The sequence below is a fragment of the Eptesicus fuscus genome, chromosome 10, assembly GCF_027574615.1.
Source record: "Eptesicus fuscus isolate TK198812 chromosome 10, DD_ASM_mEF_20220401, whole genome shotgun sequence".
Taxonomy (NCBI): Eukaryota; Metazoa; Chordata; class Mammalia; order Chiroptera; family Vespertilionidae; genus Eptesicus; species Eptesicus fuscus.
The window spans coordinates 5822300-5845601 of NC_072482.1; the positions used below are offsets into that span (position 1 = coordinate 5822300).

Consider the following 23302-nt stretch of genomic DNA (forward strand, 5'->3'; position numbering starts at 1 on the left):
ATATACAAGATACTGTCCTGATGAGAAGAGAGAAAATAGGTTCTTTGGAAGTGTTTTATAAACTTCTTATGAAAACATCCCGTCAAAGAGTCCACCAGAATGGAGGAGAAGGTATGCCCTGGAAATCTTTAGAGAAGGCACTGTAGGTGACAGGAAGTCACACAGAGCATGCGTTTGCAACAGCCACATTTACAACACTCAGGTGAGTGCTGCACAGGCCTTTCTACATACGGGGATAATGCCATGCAGTGCACGTGTGAACAGTCTCCTTTTGCACAGCAGGCCTTTACGTAACTCAACATACTAACTGACATCTTGAAGAGAAAAAGAACATATTCCTTTTGAGGGGTTTATATGTGTCAGGCACTTTGCCAAGTTCTTTACATGCATTATCTTATTTAGTTCTCCACAAATTTATGAGTTTCCATCTCCCCCACTTTACAGAAGGGGAAACTAAGGCTGAGGAGAATTAAGTGACTTGCAGAAGTACACAGAGCTTACTAATGATACAACAAACAATTTAAACTTGCAAGAAACTATTTGCATTAATAAACATAAGGATAATTTGTTTCTCTGCCATTAAACTTGAGACATCTGCCTCTACAAGTGCCTTGTCAGCCAGGTTAAAATATAACAAATGGATTCAAAGGATATCATATGCTCACAGTGTATAAAGAACTTATCCTCAAGGAACTGAAACCTGCAAAGATACATGGGACATAAATACCACTCTCTTTATAGAAATTTAGAACTACTGTAATTTTGGAATGCCAGATTAAAAACCATTAGATATTATTTAGATATGGAGAAAGCCTTTTCTATGCATTGCTTGATTTTAAAAAAAAAGGGTTTTCAAGTGAGTAGTGGCATGGTTAAAACATTACTTGAGAAATAGGATCATGGCCCAAGTGTTAGGGCAAAGGTAAATATGCCACTGATTACTACTGAGGCTGCACAAAGTCAAGTGATTATACAACAGGCGCAATATTACCTATTGGTAAGTCCATTTCATTAAGATTCTTAATTTCTCAAAATCCTACTGACTGAAACCCAAAGAGCCAGAGAGGGAGAAGACATGAGATAAGCAGATGCATTTACAGGCAAACAGAATCAAAATACCCTGGTTTCTCTCAAGGGCCCATTTCTCAAGATAGAAGGGTTGGGTCCATGGTATAATTTTAGATCTAAAAATAATACCAAACATGTTTTCACAAGAGAGACTGTTAGTGTCTGATAGTTCTAAGCTTGGAAGTGCTAATGGGTATCCTTATTATGGGAAAAATTTAGGCAAAAATGAGTCATCTCCGCTGCCTTTAGGTCCAGGAAGAGCACTTGTTTTTTTTCAGGGACTCGGTATAAGAACAGGGAGCACAAATTCAAGTGGTAATAAGTAATCCAAATGCTTCTTCTACTTCCAAGCCACCATGTTTTACTGCCTCATTTGGAGAAAAGGGAACAGGGGGCAAGAGGATCACATGAAAAGTCCCAATAGCTTCCTGTCTTGGCAATACGGCAGGCAAAACAAATACACAAAAAAGCAAAACTTGTCTGTCAGTCCTATTAACACACATCAATCAAGTAAACAGGTCCATAAACCTTTGTTATGTAAGGCCCAGTAATTCACTCCATCGCTAACTATAACTTGATTTAATTGTTTCTGTTAGCATTAACTTCACCGAAAATATCAAATGTTGACCAAACAAGCAAGCATACCACTGGTTCTTTAGACAATGTCACTGTGTACTGAACTGGTATGCTGCTTACCGTGGTCCAAGACGTAAAATACATTGTTCTTCCCGCTGCATTTTCTCCAGGGCTTTGTCAATTCCAATTGGAATGTCGTGGTCTTCTCCTTCGCCAACAATGAAAACCACATCTCTGCAATCAAACATCCTTTCACCACAGCGGCCTTCCAGGTGGACTGAGGGAAAGGAGACAGGCAGTCAACCAAGCGGCTCCTCAGGACTGGCAAACTTAGGGAAGTGATAAATGAGTGTTTCCCCTTCTCACTCCATCTAGAGACATAATGGTATGTGTTGTGGAAGCTTAGTATACCTGGTCTGAAATTTAAGAGCAATCATCTTTCTTCCTGTTTTAAGCTTAAACTTCGAATTACTGATAACTATATCAATATGATAGCTTAGTGAATAATAAAAGTGTGGAAAATAGGTTTAATTGAAACCTACTAAATGGCAGAGGTTTCCTTAGTGCAGTGGTTCTCAACCTTTCTAATGCCGCGACCCTTTAATACAGTTCCTCATGTTGTGGTGACCCCCCAACCATAAAATTATTTTCGTTGCTACTTCATAACTGTAATTTTGCTACTGTTATGAATCGTAATGTAAATATCTGTTATCCGATAGTCTTAGGCGACCCTGCTAGCGGTTCTCAACCTGTCGATCTCAACCCACAAGTTGAGAGCCGCTGCTGTAGAGCCTAAGACCATAGGAAAACACAGATATTTACATTACGATTCATAACAGTAGCAAAATTACAGTAATGAAGTAGTAACAAAAATTATTTTATGGTTGGCGGTTACCACAACATGAGGAACTGTATTAAAGGGTCGCGGCATTAGAAAGGTTGAGAACCACTGCCATAGAGGATCAAGAAATACTATATTAATGAATAGATAATTATCAAAATGCCACCAATTTAATATCAAATATGTAATGGCTTAAACATTTAGAACTGTACTTTGGCTTTGGATGCTAGGATGAAAAACAATTGAATGACCATTTCCCATTGACATACAAAGGTTAACTGAATACAGAAGCTCTTCTTTTCCTTTAAGGGTTTTAATCTCATTCACAAATATCTATATTGTGAAGGTGCATGAAATTCGTGCATGGGGATGGGGAGGCGGGTGTCTCTCAGCCTGGCCTGCGCCCTCTTGCAATCCGGGACCCTTCAGGTAGGTAGGGTCCCTAGGCCTGGCAGGAGATCAGGGCCTATTGGAGCTTTCCTTCCCCGGCTGCCGGCAGCTGGCCCCACCTCCGCCGCTGCCACTGCTTGCCACCTGTGGGGTGTGATCGCTTGGCTGACCTGGGCCTCCCTCTGCGGAGCGATCGCTGGCCAGCCCCACACACCCACCACAGTGTCGCTGGCCGGTGGCCTGGGCCTCCCTCTGTGGGGTGATCAATCGCGGGGTTCCCAGATCGATTGCCCCACAGAGAAAGGCCCCACCCACCCGCCGCAGCACCACTGGCCTGGTAGCCTAGGCCTCCCTCTTTTGGGCAATCAATTTCAGGGCTCCGTTATCAATCGCCCAGCAGAAGGAGCCCCGCCCACCTGGCCAGGGTTCTGTGATAAATCGCAGTGCAGAGGGTGGGCCTCCCTCTTTGGGGTGATGGCGAAGCCCCTCTGCCCCCATCGATTGACCCGCTGGCCGGTAGTCTGGGCCTCCCTCTTTGGGGCAATCAATCGTGGAGCCCCCCCCCATTGATCACCCCACAGTGGGTTGCCTGGGCCTCCTTCTGCAGAGCGATGGCGGGGCACCCTGACCAATCGCATTGTACCCGCCTTAGCGTGGCTGTCCGGAAGGTCATCCGGACAGTTGTTCTGCTGTTCAGTCGATTTGCATATTACACTTTTATTATTACATATCTATCTATTTATATATATAAAAGCCTAAGTGACCGTTCAATTGGTAGCTATGATGCACACTGATCACCAGGGGGCAGATGCTCTGACCAGTAGGTTAGCTTGTTACTGGGGTCCGGCCGATGGGGACTGGGTGAGACAGGTCAGACACGCCCTGGAGCCCTCCAGCCTACCCTCCTCGGCTGGCCAACCTCCCACGGTACCTCTGTGGCCCTGATTGTGCACTAGGGGGGTCCCTCGGCCTGCCCGCGCCCCTTGCAATCTGGGACCCTTTGGGGGATGTCTGCAGGCCAGGCTGAGGGACCCCACCGGTGCACAAATCCATGCACTGGGCCTCTAGTATTTGAATAAAAATGGAAAATCCAATGGCAACATCATTAACAACTAACATAGCCGTATTCCTTGGTGTAGAAATAAATGTAAAGTGTGATAATCAATAAGAATCCTATATAATAAAAGGCTAATATGCAAATTGTCCCCTTAGGAGTTTGACCACTCACTATGATGTGCGCTGACCAGCAGGGGGCAGCATGGAATGAAGGAAGGCTCCGGTCAGCCACTGGCAGCTGGGGGAAGGAAGGACCCGGCCGGCAGCCAGCAGGCCCCGATCGACCCCGATTGCTGGCCAGGCCGGGACCTTACCCGTGCACGAATTTCGCACACTGGGCCTCTAGTTCTACTATACCATCACAAACCAAATTACTTAACCATTGCCTCTAAAATGTTAAGTTGAAGAGGTCAATTTCTTGGTGCCCAATTCCCCACTCCACTCACTCACTCAGCTCGTTTTGACGGTAATTTGATACTGGAAAAGGGGCTTTTGCTTTTATGGTTTTTCAAGACAAAATAAGAAAAATGCATATTTTTTTCTTGATCCATTAGACTTTTCCTCCCCTAGGATAAGCAATTCTGTCAAACTTTCAACTACTTTTTTTAAACAATAAGTGTTATTCATTCCTTACCATTTAGATCTTAGACTCAGTAAGAAAAAATCGATTGCTTGCATCATTGCACAACAATATATTTTGTCTTTCATAAGAAAATTCTTTATTCCTACTTCTGTAATCTAATGGCCTAGATTAAAATGTAACGATTTCCTAAAATGCTTACTTTTTTTTTTTTTTACTGGTTGCTCTATTGTCTATCAATAACTTGCTTTAGAGACTTAAAAAAAAAATCACTCATTCTGTTATAGTCATTCCATGAGACAATTATTTTCCAAATACAAATTTAATTCCAACTTACTCTACTTTTGAACTACATGACTTCCAAGGTCCTGTGAAGCTCTAAAATTCTGTGATTCTGTGACCCAGTAATATAACTCTCAATATAGGCCACAAATCAGTTTCAAAGGTAATTCCCATAGTTAATCATTTGATCAGTTACTTTTAGCCTGGGCTTGAGAAATGAGAGAAATCCTGAAGACACCAGTTCCATAGACACGAGGAGCCACAATATCTCATGGACATTTATGCCTTTCTAATTTACTAGGATTAATACCATCCTGATTTGTTCCCACTGCAGACTTAGGATGGAGTCGAAGCTTGACCAAACTAGAAAAGGCCTGACTCTCAGGGTACAGCTGGCATATAGGAATTTTGCTCTTTGTCCCATTCTCATAAATGCTGATGATTCTATTCCACTCATTTTTGGAATGCTCTAGATAAAACGTAATCAACTTGCAACACATTGAAAGTTCTTTTGAGTTGGAAAATATCTGCAAAATAAATTCAAGTTTATTATTTTCAAATACATACATATACTACAAGTTTAGATATTTTTACTAGAGTAAATGCTGATGTTTCTAAAGTTGAGGGTTCTGAAAAGTTTGCGTTAAATATTTTTAAATCTGCCCAAGAAATTGAATTTAGATTAATGAGACGACACTTTTCCTGACAGATTTGCTGAGTGAGCAAAGTGAGGTTCAGCCCCCGTACTGTGGGATTCCTCAAGCATTGAGATTACCTTAGTAGCTCACAACTGAGCTGACAAATCTTTCTGTCTGAGGTTTATTGTTAGAAGTATCTTCCTCCCTAAAGGAGAGTACATTTGTGGGGGAGGAAACTATCAGTACATTCATTGTGGTTTTTGGTTGATCAAGTTTAAATGTGTTTTCAAAACAGGAAATGCAGAGACTGCAAGGACTCCTGCCTGTGTGTCATGTCCCCGGCCTGGTTTGGGGCTCGATGCATTTATTAGATATTAAAATTACATAAATAACTCCAGAAGTTCTCCTTACATGTGATATCCCATGGTATTAGGAAAAAAAGATCGGCTATTAATAAGTATGTTGGGAAAGGTAAGTGAAGCAAACAAGCAAAAAAAGACAAGTTCAAGTCAAATGATAATGAAGGCATAATTAAGAAAGCAAAACAAAAACAAAAAAACCCCCACAAACTACCCCACATTCATTGCAGCTAGCCTAAGAAAGCCTATCTAAGAAAAGGGTAATATGCAAATTAACCATCACTCCATCACAAAGATGGTGGCACCCATAGCCACAAGATGGTGGCGCCCAGTCCCCTCAGCCCCGCCGGAGTCCCCCAGTCCTGGGGGGGGGCTGCCACTGAGAGCGGGCAGTGTGAGCGGCCTGGCAGAATGCTTGCTTTGTCACCATGGTGACGGAGGGCCTCTGGGCAGTGGGCATGGAGCGGCTGGGCCGGCCCGCAGCCTCCGGGGCCGAGCGCAGGCCCAGAGAGGAGACGGCGGGCCTGCCTCCCACGGAAGCAGCGCGGCTCCCAGCGAAGCACTGCGGTTCCCACAGAAGCGGCGGGCAGCCTACTGCGCACGGTATCCCGCGAAGGCCTCCTAGTAAATGATAGGCCAATGTTTGTTTCTGGTAAATTGCACTCTTCTAAGTTGGACCTGAGCAAGCACTACATACAGTACCATAAAATCTGAAAGTGATCTGTATGTAAACGCCCCCCCACCCCCACCCCAGTTTGTATGTATATATAAAACCATCACCTTTAATACTGATGCTATTGGAATGTTAGACAAGAGGAGGTATTATAGCCTTAGAGCGTATTATAGCCCATTGATTCTTTACATCTACAAGTAGCAAAGGCTATGGTTCCCTAACTGGCTTCTAAACTTGGAACACAGGTGTGACAAGTTCTACAGGACTGCTGACACACACTCACACACCACTTCTGAGCCACAGCAGCCACACAAATGTGTGCCTATGGCTACAGTAGGGGCTCCCTTCGTGGTGTCAGAGGCAGACATGCCTATCTCCTACAGAGCCAGTTACTATTTTTTAAATTGTCTCAACAATTGCTACTAAGGACTACTCTGGCAGGTCTGGCTGTGGAGGACCTGTGGTTGCTTCTGACCTTGCATTTCTTAATGCAAATACTCACTTAATAAATATTTAATAATAACCACCATGACTCACTGGGAGCTCAGCCCCTGGGGCTCAGGAGGTCTGTTGCTAATTCCAACCAGTATAATTTATGGGAAGTAAACGATCTATGACATGCCCAAAGAGAAGAAAAGTACATACAGGATGCTTCTACTTAGGGCTTTTTTGGTAGGGAAAGAAATACATAAGTAAAAAAGGAACATTTTCTTTTGTCTTAAAGTCTATGCAACTTAAAGGGGAGTGGGTGGGGGGGGAGGTCCTCCAAACCCCCAAAGTCAAACCAAATCAAATTACTCGAGTTTAGCTATGCAATCCGAGTTGTAACCACATCAAGTGAGCCCCGTCTGCTGCAAAACATCACTTAAGCTGGAGCTCTGACTTATTGTTCTCTGACTGCCCTGGAGCAATTTTGTTTTGAAGAGCACAGAACACCCTGTTCTGAATGTGGCTGGCACATGAACTCAATGTGCTGACAGCAATTTGTACTCGGATTAAACCGTGTGTGTGTGTGTGTGTGTGTGTGTGTGTGTGTGTGTGTGTGTGTGTACACTGTAGTAACAAAAACTGGAATGCAAAAACTGTATAATTTGTATTTTAGGAAGCAAAAGTGAGAAAGGCTCCACAACCTAAAAATAAAGTGCTGTAAACGCTCCAGCCTAAAGACGTAGCTCTGGTGAGTGTCTGTTTTCCCTTTTCTAATTATAGTTGTTGGTGTCTGATAGCTTTGCACGCATTCCCAAAACAATTACTGGGTCATGGGGATCTAAATGGGAATGTTGTAATAGCATTACTACTAGACGAGATCGGTCATTTGGCCAGAGAAAACCAGGTTGTGGCAGGTTACTCCAACTTGCCAAGGTTTTTTTCTCTGCTGCCTAATTTATGCCAAATGAGCTTCTCTCTGCTCGTGTCTCCTGCCTAATAGAGCAAGAGCATCCAAGAGACAAGGGGATCTTACTGTGAAAAGGTAAACGAGGAAGCAGAGAAGGGATTTCTAAAATCAGAGAGTATATTTAATCACTGATTAGAAGAGAAACTTCGCACCAGGCATGGTGGTCAATTTGAGGGCAAACTATTCGAGATGAACAAATACCACTGTAAGATTGCTTATGAAACTGAGGGACAGATCCTAACTGACAGCAGGCTTGGAAGCTGGCTACTTGAATAGAATAACATTTATACAGATGACATATATCTTAGTCTAAATAGGAAGCATACTCATAGCAATAAATTCTACACCAACACAATCCTCACTACTCTACCCGAGTTAGCACTTTAATCAGACCTGAGTTCCAGTCTCAGTTTGCCATTTAACAACTGTGGCTTTGGGCAAGTTCATTTAAATTGTCTGACTCAGTTTCTTCATGCATAGCATGGGAGAAATTATATTAGCTAACTCATAATTATTGTGAAGATTCAATTAAGTACTGAATAAAGGTTCTAGCCCAATACCTGGCATTCATTCATATGTTGGGGTATTTACTGTGTGAAAACACTGTTACATATGGATACACAAAGACGAGCTCAATTAATGTTAGCTGTAATTAATGGTAAATTACACCAGATAAAACATACTTTAGAAGTTGGTAAAGGAAATCACTTGATGGCTCCACAGAGAGAGCTGTCAAATTGTGAATAAAACTTAGAAGTAGGCAAAGGCAAGGTCTTATGCTTCTTTTGTACCTCACAGTGCCCAATACACAGTTCAGGGGCAGAAAGAAAATATTTATTTAATGATTAATCTGAAAACAGAACAGTCTGGAAAATGGTAGTAATTTTCACTCATTTATAGGAATTCTCCTTTTTGATATATTAGTCAGTACTCCTATTTTTAATAAATTCCAAGAGCTATTTAAATTCTTTACTTATATGGAGCTTTTGTCTTTCAATATTATTCTAAAATAAATGACACATTGGCTGGATGTTTTAGTAATAAAAAAAGACTATTTTCTACTAAGATTTTACTCTACCTTAAAACTTAAAGATGCCTTTTTTAGAAGGAGCTATATAAATAAAAAATATTTGAAAGAATAAATACTGTCCATTTTAGACCAAGTGTCACAGTACATTATTTTGTGAAAACATAAAATAAAATGGTTTCAAGAATTTTCTCTCTTCTACTGGGCAAAATTTGGCAGGACATCGATACTTGAAAAGTATGTGAAAAACCAAACTAAAAAAGAACTCAGCTTCTTATCAGGTCTCAACATGGGCACATAAAACCATTCCTCTATTTTAAATTTTTGGTGCCATTTTGTTTTTGGTGTTTTATTTACAAAGAGTACACAGCTAGGTCTTGTTGTCATTTTAACCTTATGAGAATCCTATCCCTATTTTTTTATAATCACTGATGATTTGTTTTATTCCTATCATCTTATTTTAGGCTTTCTATATAATTTTTTTGTTATTTTTCTTTTATTACTTTTGCTAGATTTATACAATTTTTCTTGATCCTCTACATGCTATTCTTACTAGTACCTATCATTAAATTTAAACAAATCATTTCAAGGTATATATAATTTTTATCAATGTTAACAATCAGAATAATATTTCCTGGAATAAGAAAATTGTGAGGCAATTTTGCCCCCCCTCTCCATTTCCCACCAGTACCACATTTTGTTAAAATAACCTAGAACCTAGCTCCAGACTGTTAAACTATTATTATTTTTAACATTAAAGTTCTACCACTTCTAGAATCTTTCAAGATAAATGTATCCAACTTCACCTTTTTTGCTCACTAATGTTTCTTATGCCTGAGTCTTCACTTCTTGACTTTATTGTTTTTGTGACGTTTTAGTATATTCTATAGTACTGGAGGCCTGGTGCACGAAATTAGTGCATGGGAGGGGGTGTCCCTCAGCCCGGCCTGCACCCTCTCCAATCCAGGACCACTGGCTCCTAACCGCTAGCCTGCCTGCCTGCCTGATCACCCCTAACCGCCTCTGCCTTGCCCCGCACCCAGGACCCAGGCTTCCCTCCCTCTGGCAGGCCGCAGGCACCTAGGACCTGCGCCGGCTTCACCCGGGCCAGCCGCAGCTGCAGGGGACCATGGGTGGGTGGCTTCGCCCGGGACTGCAGGGCGGGCGATTTGTCCTTCTCCTGGGCTGCAGGCGCACACGCTGGTGTCTGGGACTGTGGGGAATGTAGGGTGTGTGGCTTGTGCCTCTCCTGGGCCAGGCTGTAGGCACAGCCGCTGGCGCCCAGGACTGCAGGGCATGTGGCTTGTCCCTCTCCTGGGCCGCAGTCTGGCTGGTACCCAATCCTCTCTCCCCAGTGTTGAGTGTCTGAGCCGTTAAGGTGTGACGGCATGATGACAATTTGCATATTAGCTTTTTATTATATAGGATTTTTATTCTTCAAAGAAGGTATGAGTCTGCATATTCCAGAAAGTTTAATTTTATTCTCATACTTAAATGATGATTTGGCTGAGTATAGAATTCTCAAGTTTGAAATACTCATAGTTAGACAAGTGTTCAAAGCATGGTCTTTTAGTATTTACTGTCACACACAAGTCTGATGTCCTTCTGATTCTCATTTCTTGAAAACAGCTTATTCCTCTCTTTTAAGCTATGGAATTAAGATATTTCACCAGGAACGTATCTTGTATGCCACTATCAACTGAGACTTTCCATTTTGCTTTTCAACCCTTACTGAGTCCTAATTTTGATAATCATATATTTTTTTAAATTTTTATTTATTGATGAGAGAGAGAGAGAGAGAGACAGAGAGAGAGAGAGAGATTGACTTGTTTTTCCACTTATTTATGTACTCATTGGTTTCTTCTTATATGTGCCGAGACTGGGGACTGAATCCACAACCTTAGCCATGGGGATGATGCTCTAACCAAGTGAGCTACCCAGCCAGGGCAATAATCATATTCTTTATTTCCAGAAACTTGATCCTTCCTTTCCTTTTTCAAAGAAGCTGGTTGACTTAAGCATTTAATAACCATTAAATATCTCTGAAGATAGTAATTAGTATTTTAAAAGTTTTGTTTCTTCTTGGCTCATCTTGGTTCTTCTTTTTCTTGGTACTTGCTGATGATTTTTTATTGTTTGATCATAATACAGAGGCAGGATTAAGCAAGATGAAATAATTACAGTTAGGTACCTAGCACAGTATTTTTAAGGAGTACATTTCCACAGTAGGTCTTATCCCAAACAGAGTGGGCTAACTGTACAGCTCTCTGGTGAGGATCCCACAGATATTTCCTGGGCATTTACTCTGTGCTGAGCATGATGTGCACAGGAAGGTTGGGGACACTTTTCTATGGGGATGTATGAAAAAGTTTTACTTGAGGAGCAAAACACTCTAGTATGTTTACTGTTGTGTAGTAAACATGCTAGGGTGTCTACTATTTCACCACCCCCCCCCCTTTACATGTTTTAAAAGTTCAAAAATACTTGACGTCCTCATCTACAGTCCAAGTCCTAACATGTGGGGTCTTCTGAGGCAGATCCCTATTTTATTTTTACCTGGCCTTACTGGTTTCAGCCTGAGAGCAAAAGCAACAGCCAGACCCTACAGTAGGAATTCTCAATCCTTGACTGCAAACTAGAATCACTACGGGAGTTAAAAAAAACAACACACAACAACACCAAACAAACACACACACACACACACACACACACACTTGTGCCTGAGGAGCTCCATCCTTTGAGGTTTGAATCTTTTAACTGGTCTGGACTGAAGCTTGGGCATCATAATTTTAAAAGCTCCCCAGGTAATTCTAAATTCAGCCAAAGAACTACTCCACTAGAGGTTTACTGGCCCAGCTGTTCCATATTGTTTTATAACAACCCTGAGGATTGCCCCATAGCCTGCTTCGGCTCCCTCACACCAGCTGCCTGTGGGCTTGGAGTTCTGCCCAAGCTTGTTGAGAAGAACGGCATGTACCTCTACAGAGGTCTTCTCTACACCTGTTTTGGGTTGAGTTTCCCAACTCTAGTTTCCATCAGTCCAGTTCCATCTAGTTTACATATTCCAAAATTTTTCATAATTTCCGATCCACTTCTTGTATTCTTCCTGGATTCCAGCACTAATGTGGATTTCTTTCTCTTTTTTTTTTTTGCAATAATTCCTCATCTCTCACTTCAGTGGGATTTGGAAAAGGAAAAGAGGTCAGCGAAAAGGGCACTCCAACAATCTGAATTCTGAAAACTACTCTTGAAATTTTCACATTTCAAAATTACTGCCCATTGTCTGCCTTCTTTGCATGCAAATGTGGTTGAAAGCACTGAGGCAACAGGCAAGAGAGCCAGATCCAGCCAGCACCTCGATGTACTACAAGCACTGAATTTAACAAAGCAGAAGATGTGAGAGGCCAGGAGTTGGGAGAAGAGGAGCTAGTGGCTATTTAGAGCCTTAGGTCAGTCAGACTGGATTTTCTATGAAAGCAAAGCTTAAAAGTCACAACGTAGCCACTACTGGCAATTAAACTAAAGTGCCATGACTAACAGTCATCATAACAATGTCAATTAGAATACTTTAGAACACAGTGACTGTTTTAAAATGGAAAAAGGACAGCACTGGATAAAAATTACAAGATGGTCATCTTAATTGAAATAAGAAAACTCATGCTGGAACAGTGATTGTTAATATACTGAAAATGATTTTCTACCATTCCTATAACTTTTATAAACATTTAGAATTCTATCAAATAATGTTCAGGGCTAGTGGGACCATAGGAACCAAGAGGTCTATCTGCCAGCATCACTGTATAGGAAGGAAGCTGAAGCTCAAGAGGCGAGGTCCAAGAGAGCCAGCTGAAGCCAGAATCCTATCTCCTGACCCCTGGTCTAGGTATTTCTCCAAATTACATCTGAGCTCTTCTTCATTTATTCTAAATCTTATTGTGAATGATAACTATCTAAACACTTCAATTGCAGTAGTACAGTAATACTATTTGTAACTATTTCCAATTTTAGAACAACTAATTTGAACTAATTTGCCAGACTCATAAAAATGAAATATGGGTCCAAAGTAATATATAAAAATCAACTATTCTAGTTTACAGTTTTAAATGAAGTCTTTATTTTCAAATGGGCCTTTTATAATAGTTCATTTTGCCATCCTTGTTTAGTTATTTGATTTTTTTCCTTAATGGAAGCAGTCCTGTTTTCTCACACCTCTTTTTAATGTACTTCAGCTCAATAAATGGCATCTTTCCAACATTTATCCATGCAAAATGCATTTTCTGAGTAAAGCTCTGTTGGTGATGCTGGAAACAAAAGGATGAAGAAGCTTCTAGTCAAGCACTCACTGTGTACTGAGGAAATGGGCAAATGCTGATTGAAATGTTAACTGATAAGCAGTATACACAGTGGTGTACACAATGTGCTCTCGGAGGAAGATGACCAGTCATCCAAGACCTTAGTTAGTATCCTCACTCCCAACTTGGCAAATGAAAAAACAAAATAGCCTTAGGTCACTCAATAAATGGCAAAGCAGACCTTGAACCGAGGTCTCCTGACATAGAACAGAATGAACACTCTCATCTAATTCTGATCAAACTAAAATGATGAACGGTTTACCTTGATGACAGCCAGGGAGATGAGTTGGAGAGACCTGAAGGGCATTATAATCTACTAGGGGCCCAGTGCACGAATTTGTGCACCTTGAAAGGAACTGTGGGCCACAGTGGGCACATGGGTGAGTCTCGGCCCATCCTCCATACCCCCACCCGGCCTCTCCCAAAGTGGCCCAGGTACCCTGTCTGCCAGTAGCTCCACTCCCACTGCCACCATTCTCATGTGCTGACGGTGCCCCCCTGCCCCCCTGCCCCCCTGCCCCCCCGCTTGCATCCACTGATGGTGCGGAGTGATTTGGGCTGGTGCCAGCAGTGGTTGCAAGCGGTGGCTGCTATCCCGATTGACCCTCAGGAGCAGGGGGAGGTGGAGAAGCCCTCAGGGAGATTGGGGCTGGCAGCCATCACTCACACCCGCTGACGGCGCGGAATGATCGGGACCAGCGCCGGGCACCAGCAGCGGGTGTGAGTGGTGGCTCTGGCACTGGCAGTGGGTGCAAGTGGAGTCGGCGCTGGCAGCAGGTGCGAGTGTCGGGCAGGACTGCAGTGCACAGGAGCAAGGAATTTTCAGTAACCACCAGAAGCTCACCCTGATGACAGTGACCGATGCCCTGCCTTGGTCTGGCACCCCTGCTCAAATGCTCCACCATCCCATCACGGCTGATGCCCACCATGTTCCATGCGCACCCCCTGGTGGTCAGTGCACGTCACAGCAACTGGTTGTTCGGTTGTTCCATTTGGACTATTTGCCTTTTATTATATAGGATTGCTCTGTTTAGTAACTCCGTACCGGCAATTTAGAAAACTTCTCACTTTTCTCTTCTTAGGATAATAAATCTTACCATATAAGGTTATTGTGAGGAACATGTGAATAAACATATATGGCAACTAATACAGTTGTTAGCACACCAAGGAGTCCACAAAGTAAGAATTCCCTGATGGATGGGATATTCTTTTGTTCATTTTGTGAGTTTGTAGAGTCTGGAATAGTACCTGGCACATACATGTTGAGTAAATATTTACTAAATGAGATTATTAAATAAATGTCAAATTTAAATTATTGTTGATATATATTCACTATATTTATTTCTATAAACAGAGTTTTAAAAAGAAATCTCCATTTCACCCACATAGATGGAACCCAACTATTCAGGACTATTTTGCTCTCACATCTGCTTACTTTCTACTGTGGCTCCCTCGTTTGGGTTTGAATAGCCTTCTCCTTTCTGTTTGATTCTTCGGATAATGCCTCCATCTTCAAATAAATCCTCTCCTTTGAAATCAAGGAGCTCGATCTAGAAAGAAAAAAGAGATTTGGCTGAGAAAAGATCAAACAAAGCCAATTTAATATACTTAAAGGCAAGGGCAACCAATTCTTTCATTTTACAAAATAAAACTGTTTTATATTTATCTATGCATCTTAGTTATTGGAAGAGTGGGAAAACAAGAACATTGCACTTTTCAATACCTGGAAAGAACCTTCATGTAATGATAACGTCTGGGACCACATCCTGTGGGGAGTAGAGTAAAGACAGACAGGAAATACTAGGAAAACTGCCTGATGGGCAAAAAGCCAGAACTACAAAGTGCTGGCTGAAAACCATTTTGTCTGACTTGAGACACCACCACTTTTCCGTCCCAGATTCATGGAATCTTCTTCTTAAACTGTAAGAATAAATCCTATGAAATCAGGCCTGTAACCACTTAAGGGTGTATTTTACCTGGTTACACTGTTTCAGACATTTATTCCCCCCCCCTCAATTTTAAAATCAAGTTTGGTCAAATGTGTGTAACTCAACACACAATCAATAACATGTTATCACCCCTACTGTGTCTAATGAGATCTGTTACATTTATAAACCTTTATAATATGAAAATACCTTAGAATTTGATTTAGTCCCTGGCTGGTGAGCTCAGTGGTTAGAGCATCAGCCTGTGCCTTGAAGAGTCACGAGTTTGATTTCTGGACAAGGGCGCATGTGGGTGGCAACCAATCGATGTGTCTTTCTCTCTCTCCCCCCACTTCCATCCCTCCTTTTCACTCTCTCTAAAAATCAATAGAAAAAAATGATTTTTAGAGAGTGAAATCCTTATCCTTGGGTAAGGTTTAAACTAAATAAATACAAAAACCAAAAACTTGATTTAGGCATATGTCAACATTTATTTCCCACATTTCCATCCTGTCTTCTGGTCAATTTTAGTATGTCATACTCATACTACTGTCCAGAACCTTTACTGCTAAGCCTGGTCGCTTGTTTATTTGGATATGATCTTTTTGTGCCAGAGACACATTTCTAAGAAAGCACTGGCACACACCCCTTGGATTTGTGGGAAACAATTCAAAAAGTCAAGCTCCAAAAGAAATAAATTGGATCTCATTCTCAATAGCAAGCTTAGCTCCTCGTTCTATTGCCTATTGCTTTAGAACCAGCACTGTAGCAGAGCAGATGCTAACAAGGCAGCATCACACACATACTTGCCTCAAAAAAGAGAGTTGCATTTGAGGGAATTTTGGGGACACTGCCAGCCGAGCCATATGCATATTCTGGCTTGCACAGTAAATGACACATCTCTCCTTTCTTCATGGTAGCCACTCCAATGTCCCATGCCTTGATAACTTGGCCTAAGAGAAAGAAAAAAATGAGAGGCTGAAACTGCAATTATGTTAGGTATTAAGTTGGTTTGCTGATGTGAGGCTTAGCACAATTGACTCCATTTTGGACCAGTTGTCTCCTTTTTAACAAAAGCTATAGGCCATATTTTAAAAAAGTAACTGTCATTAACACAAAAGTTGAAACAAATTTCCAATTCTTTACACTATATACTCAGGTAGGAAGGGTTACAAAAGAACTCAGTAAAAGCTACACACTGAGAAATAAATTCATTTAAAAATTTTTTAGTTTTACTGACTTCAGAGAGGAAAGGAGGGGGAAAAGGGGGGGGAGAGAGAGAGAGAGAGAGAGAGAGAGAGAGAGAGAGAGAGAGAGAGAGAGAGAGAGAGAGAGAGAAATATCTATGATGAGAGAATCATTGACTGACTGCCTCCAGCACGTCCCACACTGGGGATGGAGCTCAAAACCCAGGGCATGTGCCCTGACCAGGAATTGAACTGTGATCTCCTGGTTCATGGATTGACGCTCAACCACTGAGTGGAACAAAATGATGTTTCTCTCAAAATCAACCAATGAAATTTTTAAAAAGAAAGAAAACTGAATTTGTCCTAAGGAAGCTTATAATTTAGTCAGGTAGAGAAAAACAACACACAAAAATAACCGGAAAAGAATAAATTGCATAAAAGAGCCTATGGAACAGACCTTTTCTTCAAATTTATTATGAGGGGAAAAAAACTGTTCTTTTTTTAAAAAAAAAAAAAACCACAAAATGGTATGTGTCCTTTTGTCAAATCACAAGAATTATAAAATTCTGATTTTTTTTTTTGGCCTAATTCGAGGAAACTAAAAGATAATCTTACTGCTCAACTATAGAACTATACTAGGTTATAGAATCCTATCTTAAAATAAGCAATCTCAAATCCTTTAGGAAACAATAGAAAAATGTAGGTAATTTAAAGGAATAAAATACAAAATTAAGGTGCTATGTCAATAAAAACTTAAATATTTGAAGTGGGGTCAGGTAAACAATGAACCCCAGAGGAAGTGGATTCTGAAGAGAGCTGATATCTTGAACTGAGAGCGGTGGTAGGATATTAGAATAAGGGAAACCCTCTACCAGTGATGGGCAACCTTTTGAGCTTGGTGTGTCAAACTTCGCCAAAAAACTGAGCATAACTCGGGTAGTGTGTCACTTTGAGGAAAAAACATTATTTCGTAAATGTTTCATCCTCGGCATGCGGCCACTGAGGCGGCCGCGTGTCATCAGAAATGGCTACACGTGTCAGTGTTGACACGCGTGTCATAGGTTCGCCATCACTGCCCTATACTAAGGTATGTAAAAGGGAAGGGATAAAGCATTCGAGACTCATGACTTCAGTAAGCATTTAACTTTTCAAAATATCAGATACACTTATTTTAGTTAAAAATTTATATAATATATGCCTATTACTAAAACACATACAAGAGATAAAAGGTAATCCACTTCCTCTTTGTAAGAAGCACTGTTATGTTTATTTTGTATCCTTCCACTGTGTGCTGTGGCTTTTTTGAAAACTAAAAACACAAATGACAGCATACTATACTTTCAGTTTTGAACTGCTTTTTTATTTAATATATAATAGATGCTCATCGACTTACAATGGGGTTATGTATGGATAAATCCATTGTAAGCTGAAAATATGTCGAAATGCATGTAATGCACCTAACCTACAAAATATCACAGCCTAGACCAGCCCATTTCTGCTGATTGCATAATGCCTCTCTACATTGTAAGAAATTGTAAGGCAAACCTAGGTAAGTCAAGGACCATCGTATCTTGATCTTTCTCTGTCAACAGAAAGGAGGATATGCATTTCAGGGGTCCAAGTGCAACCTGCTTGAGCCTCAAACTGCCTGGCTCTCAATACCAAGTCTGCCCCTTACTTGTGCAAGTTATTTAATTTCTGGGCCTCATTTTCCTCATCTGCAAAATAATAACAGATGCTAATACCTGCCATAATAATAGTAATACCTGCCATAAAGCTATTACAAGAATTATCAAATATGTCAAATGCATGGCAAAGTGCATATAATGTGCACTTAATAAAGGGTAACATCATTACCACTGTCGTGAATACAAACCTTGTTCTCAATGACTGCAGTGCTTCAGTCACTCTCCTATTGGGAAACAGAACCAGCAGTACTCTGATAAGGACATTTGTCCATATGTGTTTGCCTACTTTGTGCAAGTTTATTTGGAGAGTAAATGCCTAGAAGTACAAAGGTTATGTGTATTTTCAATTTGACAGATATTGCTCAACTGCCCTTCTAAAATGGCTACATCAATTTATACATGCACACATGGTTCTACTGTGAAAATAGCCCAAACCATAAAAGCAATGTAAAGGCTGCTGCAACAGGCTGCTTCCCTGACACTGATGCTTTTCAAAGATTTCTATGTCTTAGCATGGGCCACTGAGAACACTTTTTTAAAACTATGAATTGGTATTTTGAGACAAATACAAGGTCCTTCAGAAAATCTTTATATTGTGGGGGTTCTACGGTACATTTGTTCAAGACATTTAGCCAGTTACTGAGGAGCAAACGTCTTTCTAGGCACTAATACTTAGGTGGCCATTCCTTCCTTCCTTCTAAGGAACATGCAATGTCGTGTGGCCAGTGGAGGAGAAAGATACTTGTACTGTTTTTTTCTTCTCCTTTCAAAAACAAAGTGTGGTAAACACTGAAACAGCGTATAAACAAGGGGCATTTGCCTTGGGGTGAGGGTTGGTGTACTCAGCAAAAGCTTAACTCATAGATGGTATGAATGCTAGGCCTTAAGGCTGGAAACAACCTGTCAATTTAATCCACAGGGGCCCCAAGCTAAATAAGTCATGCCTGTGCCTTTGCTTTCTTTCTCATCTGAGAACATTAAAACTTCTTTTACTGAATAAAACACACGGAGGGAAGAGCCAGAATGATATGGACACAGGTGTTTTTAAAATGACCAACACTGGGACTCTTTTCATAAAAAGCATTTCCCCGACATAAAAAAAATAGCACATACTCATTATACAATTCGTGGAAAGTATAAAAAAACATAAATACAATAAAAAACCTCTGAAACCTTGGCATTTAGGGTAAACTGTCCATTTATTGGTTTATTTGCTTCAAATTGTACAGGGCGGGGCAAAAGTGGGTTTGCAGTTTTGAGCATGCAAAACAAAGCCTATTCTTATATTATTGTTGTATTATTTTCCATACAAACAACTATAAACCTACTTTTGCCCCACCCTGTATATGTAGACTTTGCATAGTAAATATTCTTTAAATGTCTTTATTGATTTGTGAGAGAGAAAGGGAGAGGGAGATAGAAACATCAACGATGAGAGAGTATCATTGATTGCCTCCTGCATGCCCCACACTGGGGATCAAGCTCACAACCCAGCATGTGCCCTGATTGGGAATTGAACCGTGACCTCCTGGTCCATGGGTGAATGCTCAACCTCACAGAACCACACTGGCCAGGCAATACATTTTTACATTCTTAAAATCCTGGTCATAGTGTATTTCGTTTTGTAGTTTGCTCCTTATATTTCATACTAGAGGCCCGGTGCATGAAATTCATGCACTGGGAGGAGGAGGAGAGGTGGGGAGTATCCCTCAGCCCAGCCTGCACCCTCTCTAATCTAGGACTCCTCAGGGAATGCCCGACTGCTGGCTCCCAACCGCACACCTGCCTGCCAGCCTGATCACCCCCTAACCACTCCCCTGCCAGCCTGATTGACGCCTAACTGCTCCCCTGCTGGCCCAATTGCCCCCAACTGCCCTCCCCTGCTGGCCTGGTAACCCCCAACTGCTCTCCCCTGTGGCGGCCATCTTTGACCACATGGGGGCAGCCATCTTGTGCAAGGGCATGAGGGTCAATTTGCATATTACCTCTTTATTATATAGGATTATATGAGCTGGTGGTGTTAAGTGGTTACAATGTTGGCCAGCGCACCAAAGGGACTCAGGTTCAATTCCTAGTCAAGGGCATATACCTGGGTTGCGGGTTAGATCCCTGGCCCAGTCAGTGTGTGTGTATGAGGCAACCAATCAATGTGTCTCTCTTACATCACTTTCTCTCTCTCTCTCTTCCCATCCCTTCAACTTTCTCTAAAAAAAAAAAAAAAAAATTCCCACCATGACCCCTGCCTTCCCACACCCTACCGCCCAGAGCTGTCAGCCTGTTCTTTATCTATGAGTATGTCTCTATTTTGATTGTTAGTTCATGAAAACATGATTTTTAATAACTATACACTATTTTACCTTTTGGATATACCATAATTTCATTACTCCCACTAATAAACATATAGGTTGTTTGTATTTATTTTTTACTGTTATAAAGTTTTAGTGAATAATTTTTGACCTAAATCTTCACATGACTTTTTTTGCATTGGTAAACATTCTTACCTGACACAATCAGGACTATGATGAGTAGGTTAATTAATTAATTTTTAAAATAATTTTTTAATTTTTCAGTTACAGTTGACATAGATTAGTCTCACGTGTACAACTTAGTGATTAGACATTTAAAATATATTTTTTAATTGATTTCAGAGAGGAAGAGAGGGCAAGAGAGATAGAAACATCAATGATGAGAATCACTGATTGGCTGCCTCCTGCATGCCCCCCACTGGGCCCAACATGGGCTCTGACAGAGAATTGAACCGTGACCTTCTGGTTCATAGGCTGACACTCAACCATTGAGCTACGCCAGCCGGGCTGATTAAACATTTATATAACTTAAAAAGTGATCCCTGATAAGTCTAGTACCTATCAGACACCATACATAGTTATTATATTATTAACTATATTCCCTATGCTGTACTTTACATCCCAGAAACTGTTTTTATAGCTGGCAACGCTAATCCTAACTCTAACCTTGCCCCCTTTTCACCCATCTTCCCAAACCTGTCTTCCATCTGGCAACCATCAAAATGTTCTCTGTATCTGAGTTTGTTTCTCTGTTGTTTGTTCACTTATTTTGTTTTTAAAGTTCCACTTATATAAGTGAAATCATATGGCATTTGTCTTTCTCTGACTTTTAACATAATACTTTCTAGGTCCATCCATGTTACAGATGGCAAGATTTCATTCTTTTTATGGCTGAATCATATTCCGTTATATATATGTACCATCTCTTTATCCATTCATCTATCGATGGATATTTAGTTTGCTTCCATATCTTGGATATTTAAGTGATGTTGCAATGAACATAGGGATGCATATGTCTTTTCAAATTAGTGTTTTGGGAAATACCCAGAAGTGGAATTGCTGGGTCCTTCTTTGTCTCTTGATATATAACCTTTGTTTGCTTTAAAGTCTATTTTGTCTGGTGTAAGTATTGCTACCCCAAATTTTTTGTTTTGTTTCCATTTTCATAAAATATGTTTTCCTATCCCTTTACTTCCAGTCTAATTGTGTCTTTTGGTCTGAAGTAAGTCTCTTGTAGGCAACATGTTGATGGACCTTTTCTTTAAAAAAAATATGTTTTTATTGCTTTTTAGAAAGATAGGAAAAGAGAGGGATAGAGAGAAATATCGTTGATCAGCTGCCTCCTACATGTCCCCTACTGGGGATTGAGCCCACAACTGGGCATGTGCCCTGACCAGGAATCGAACCGACCTTTCAGTGTACAGGATGACGTCCAAACAACTGAGCCACACAGGCCAGGTTGCTATCTCCTCTTTTATGTTTTCTATCTCTTTGTTAAAGTTCTCACTGAGTTCAATGAGCATCCTTATAATCAATATTTTGAACTGCACATCTGGTAAATTGCTTGTCTCTCTCGTTCAGTTCTTTTTCTGGAGTTTTGTTCTGTTCTTTCACTTGGAACATATTTGTCTCCTCATTTTGACAGCCTCCCTGTATTTGTTTCTCTTTTGGGTGAGCTGCTCTATCTCCTGGTCTTAGTAATAGGTGCCAGGTGCAGTCTCCTTAGTCATCTGAACTGGGTGCTCCAAGTGTACCCTTGTGTATTGTTAGCACATCAAGGAAGGAGTAACCCTCAGGCTGACTGGCTGTGAGGACTGGCCTTGACTATAGCAGAGGAGCTGCTGTGCAGGGCCTAACGCCACAGAACATCATTCACTTTAGCAGGACTTTGATGCTTGCTGAGTCAGCCTTTTGGTATGTCATTTGTGAAGGTGGTTGGGTTGTGCTCTGGTGTGGTATAAGGCTGGCCACTGGGTGTGCTGATTCTGGGACCACTTGGAAAATACAGGTCAAGGTCAGCCACTGCCTATGCCCTCGGGCACTTGTATGAGCTACAAAGTTATCTGCAGATGACTGCTACTTGTGTTGGGCTTGGAGGTGCCTGGGAGAGGCTAAGCTGTGAACTAAGGCCAGCGGCACTAGTGCCAGGCTTGGTAAATTGCTTGTCTCTCTCGTTCAGTTCTTTTTCTGGAGTTTTGTTCTGTTCTTTCACTTGGAACATATTTGTCTCCTCATTTTGACAGCCTCCCTGTATTTGTTTAGCAAAAAATATGGGGCACACAGAGGCCAGATGCTGCTTGTATGGGGTCTGTGAACCTTTGACAGATTTTGGGAAAGCCTGCCAGTATGGAAAAGCCACTGGAACCAGCTTGGGTGGGCCTGAATGTTGAGTGGGGTGGGGTCTCAGAGAATCAATCACCAGGGCAGGGCAAACAGTATTAGGTATTTTGAGACTCAAGACAAGATATAGTGCCCCACTGTGCCTGCAGGGGGACTTAGCAAAGGAATAATGACTTCTGCCAGTACTTCTGTCTGGGAGAAAGCTGCCCCCCAGCTCTAGCCCTTGCCTCAAGGCCACACAATTCAGTTCCTCCCTGTATGTCCCTGGCACCTTTCACATTGCTGCCTCAACTCTGGAGCTCAGAGCAAGTGAGCCCAAGTAAGCCTGTGCACTGGGTCTCCAGTAGCTTTTTGTCTCCCTCAGTCATAATCCTCACCCGTTTCCACAGCCAGAAGTTACAGGGACTTCTCTTCCCAGCACTGAAACCCAGGGCTGAGACTCCTTGCTCCTCAGAGGGGACGACCTCACCAACTGAGATTTCCCTCCTGATTTTTAACTGCCACATGTGGGTGTGAGCCAAGCTTGTTCAGTGTCTCCACCTCTCCTAATCTCAATGTGATTTCCTTCTTTATATTCTTAGTTGTAGGATTTCTATTCAGCTAGATTTTATGCGGTTC

General features: G+C 41.4%; 1 protein-coding gene across 13 annotated transcripts in view; it reads right to left on the reverse strand.

The window, feature by feature from the left end:
* The window catches only part of FKBP5 (FKBP prolyl isomerase 5), a 133758-nt gene that overhangs the window by 19751 nt on the left and 90705 nt on the right, over window positions 1-23302 (reverse strand). For all 13 annotated transcript variants that reach the window (XR_008557178.1, XM_054721697.1, XM_054721696.1 and 10 more), the window contains 3 exons: window positions 15974-16116; window positions 14674-14788; window positions 1765-1921 (listed from right to left, as the gene is read on the reverse strand). Coding sequence is in view for 12 of the 13 variants with exons in the window: in XM_054721697.1 (XP_054577672.1) it covers window positions 1765-1921; window positions 14674-14788; window positions 15974-16116 (415 nt within the window). In the remaining variant the exon portion in view is untranslated. The remainder of the gene's footprint in view (window positions 1-1764; window positions 1922-14673; window positions 14789-15973; window positions 16117-23302) is intronic.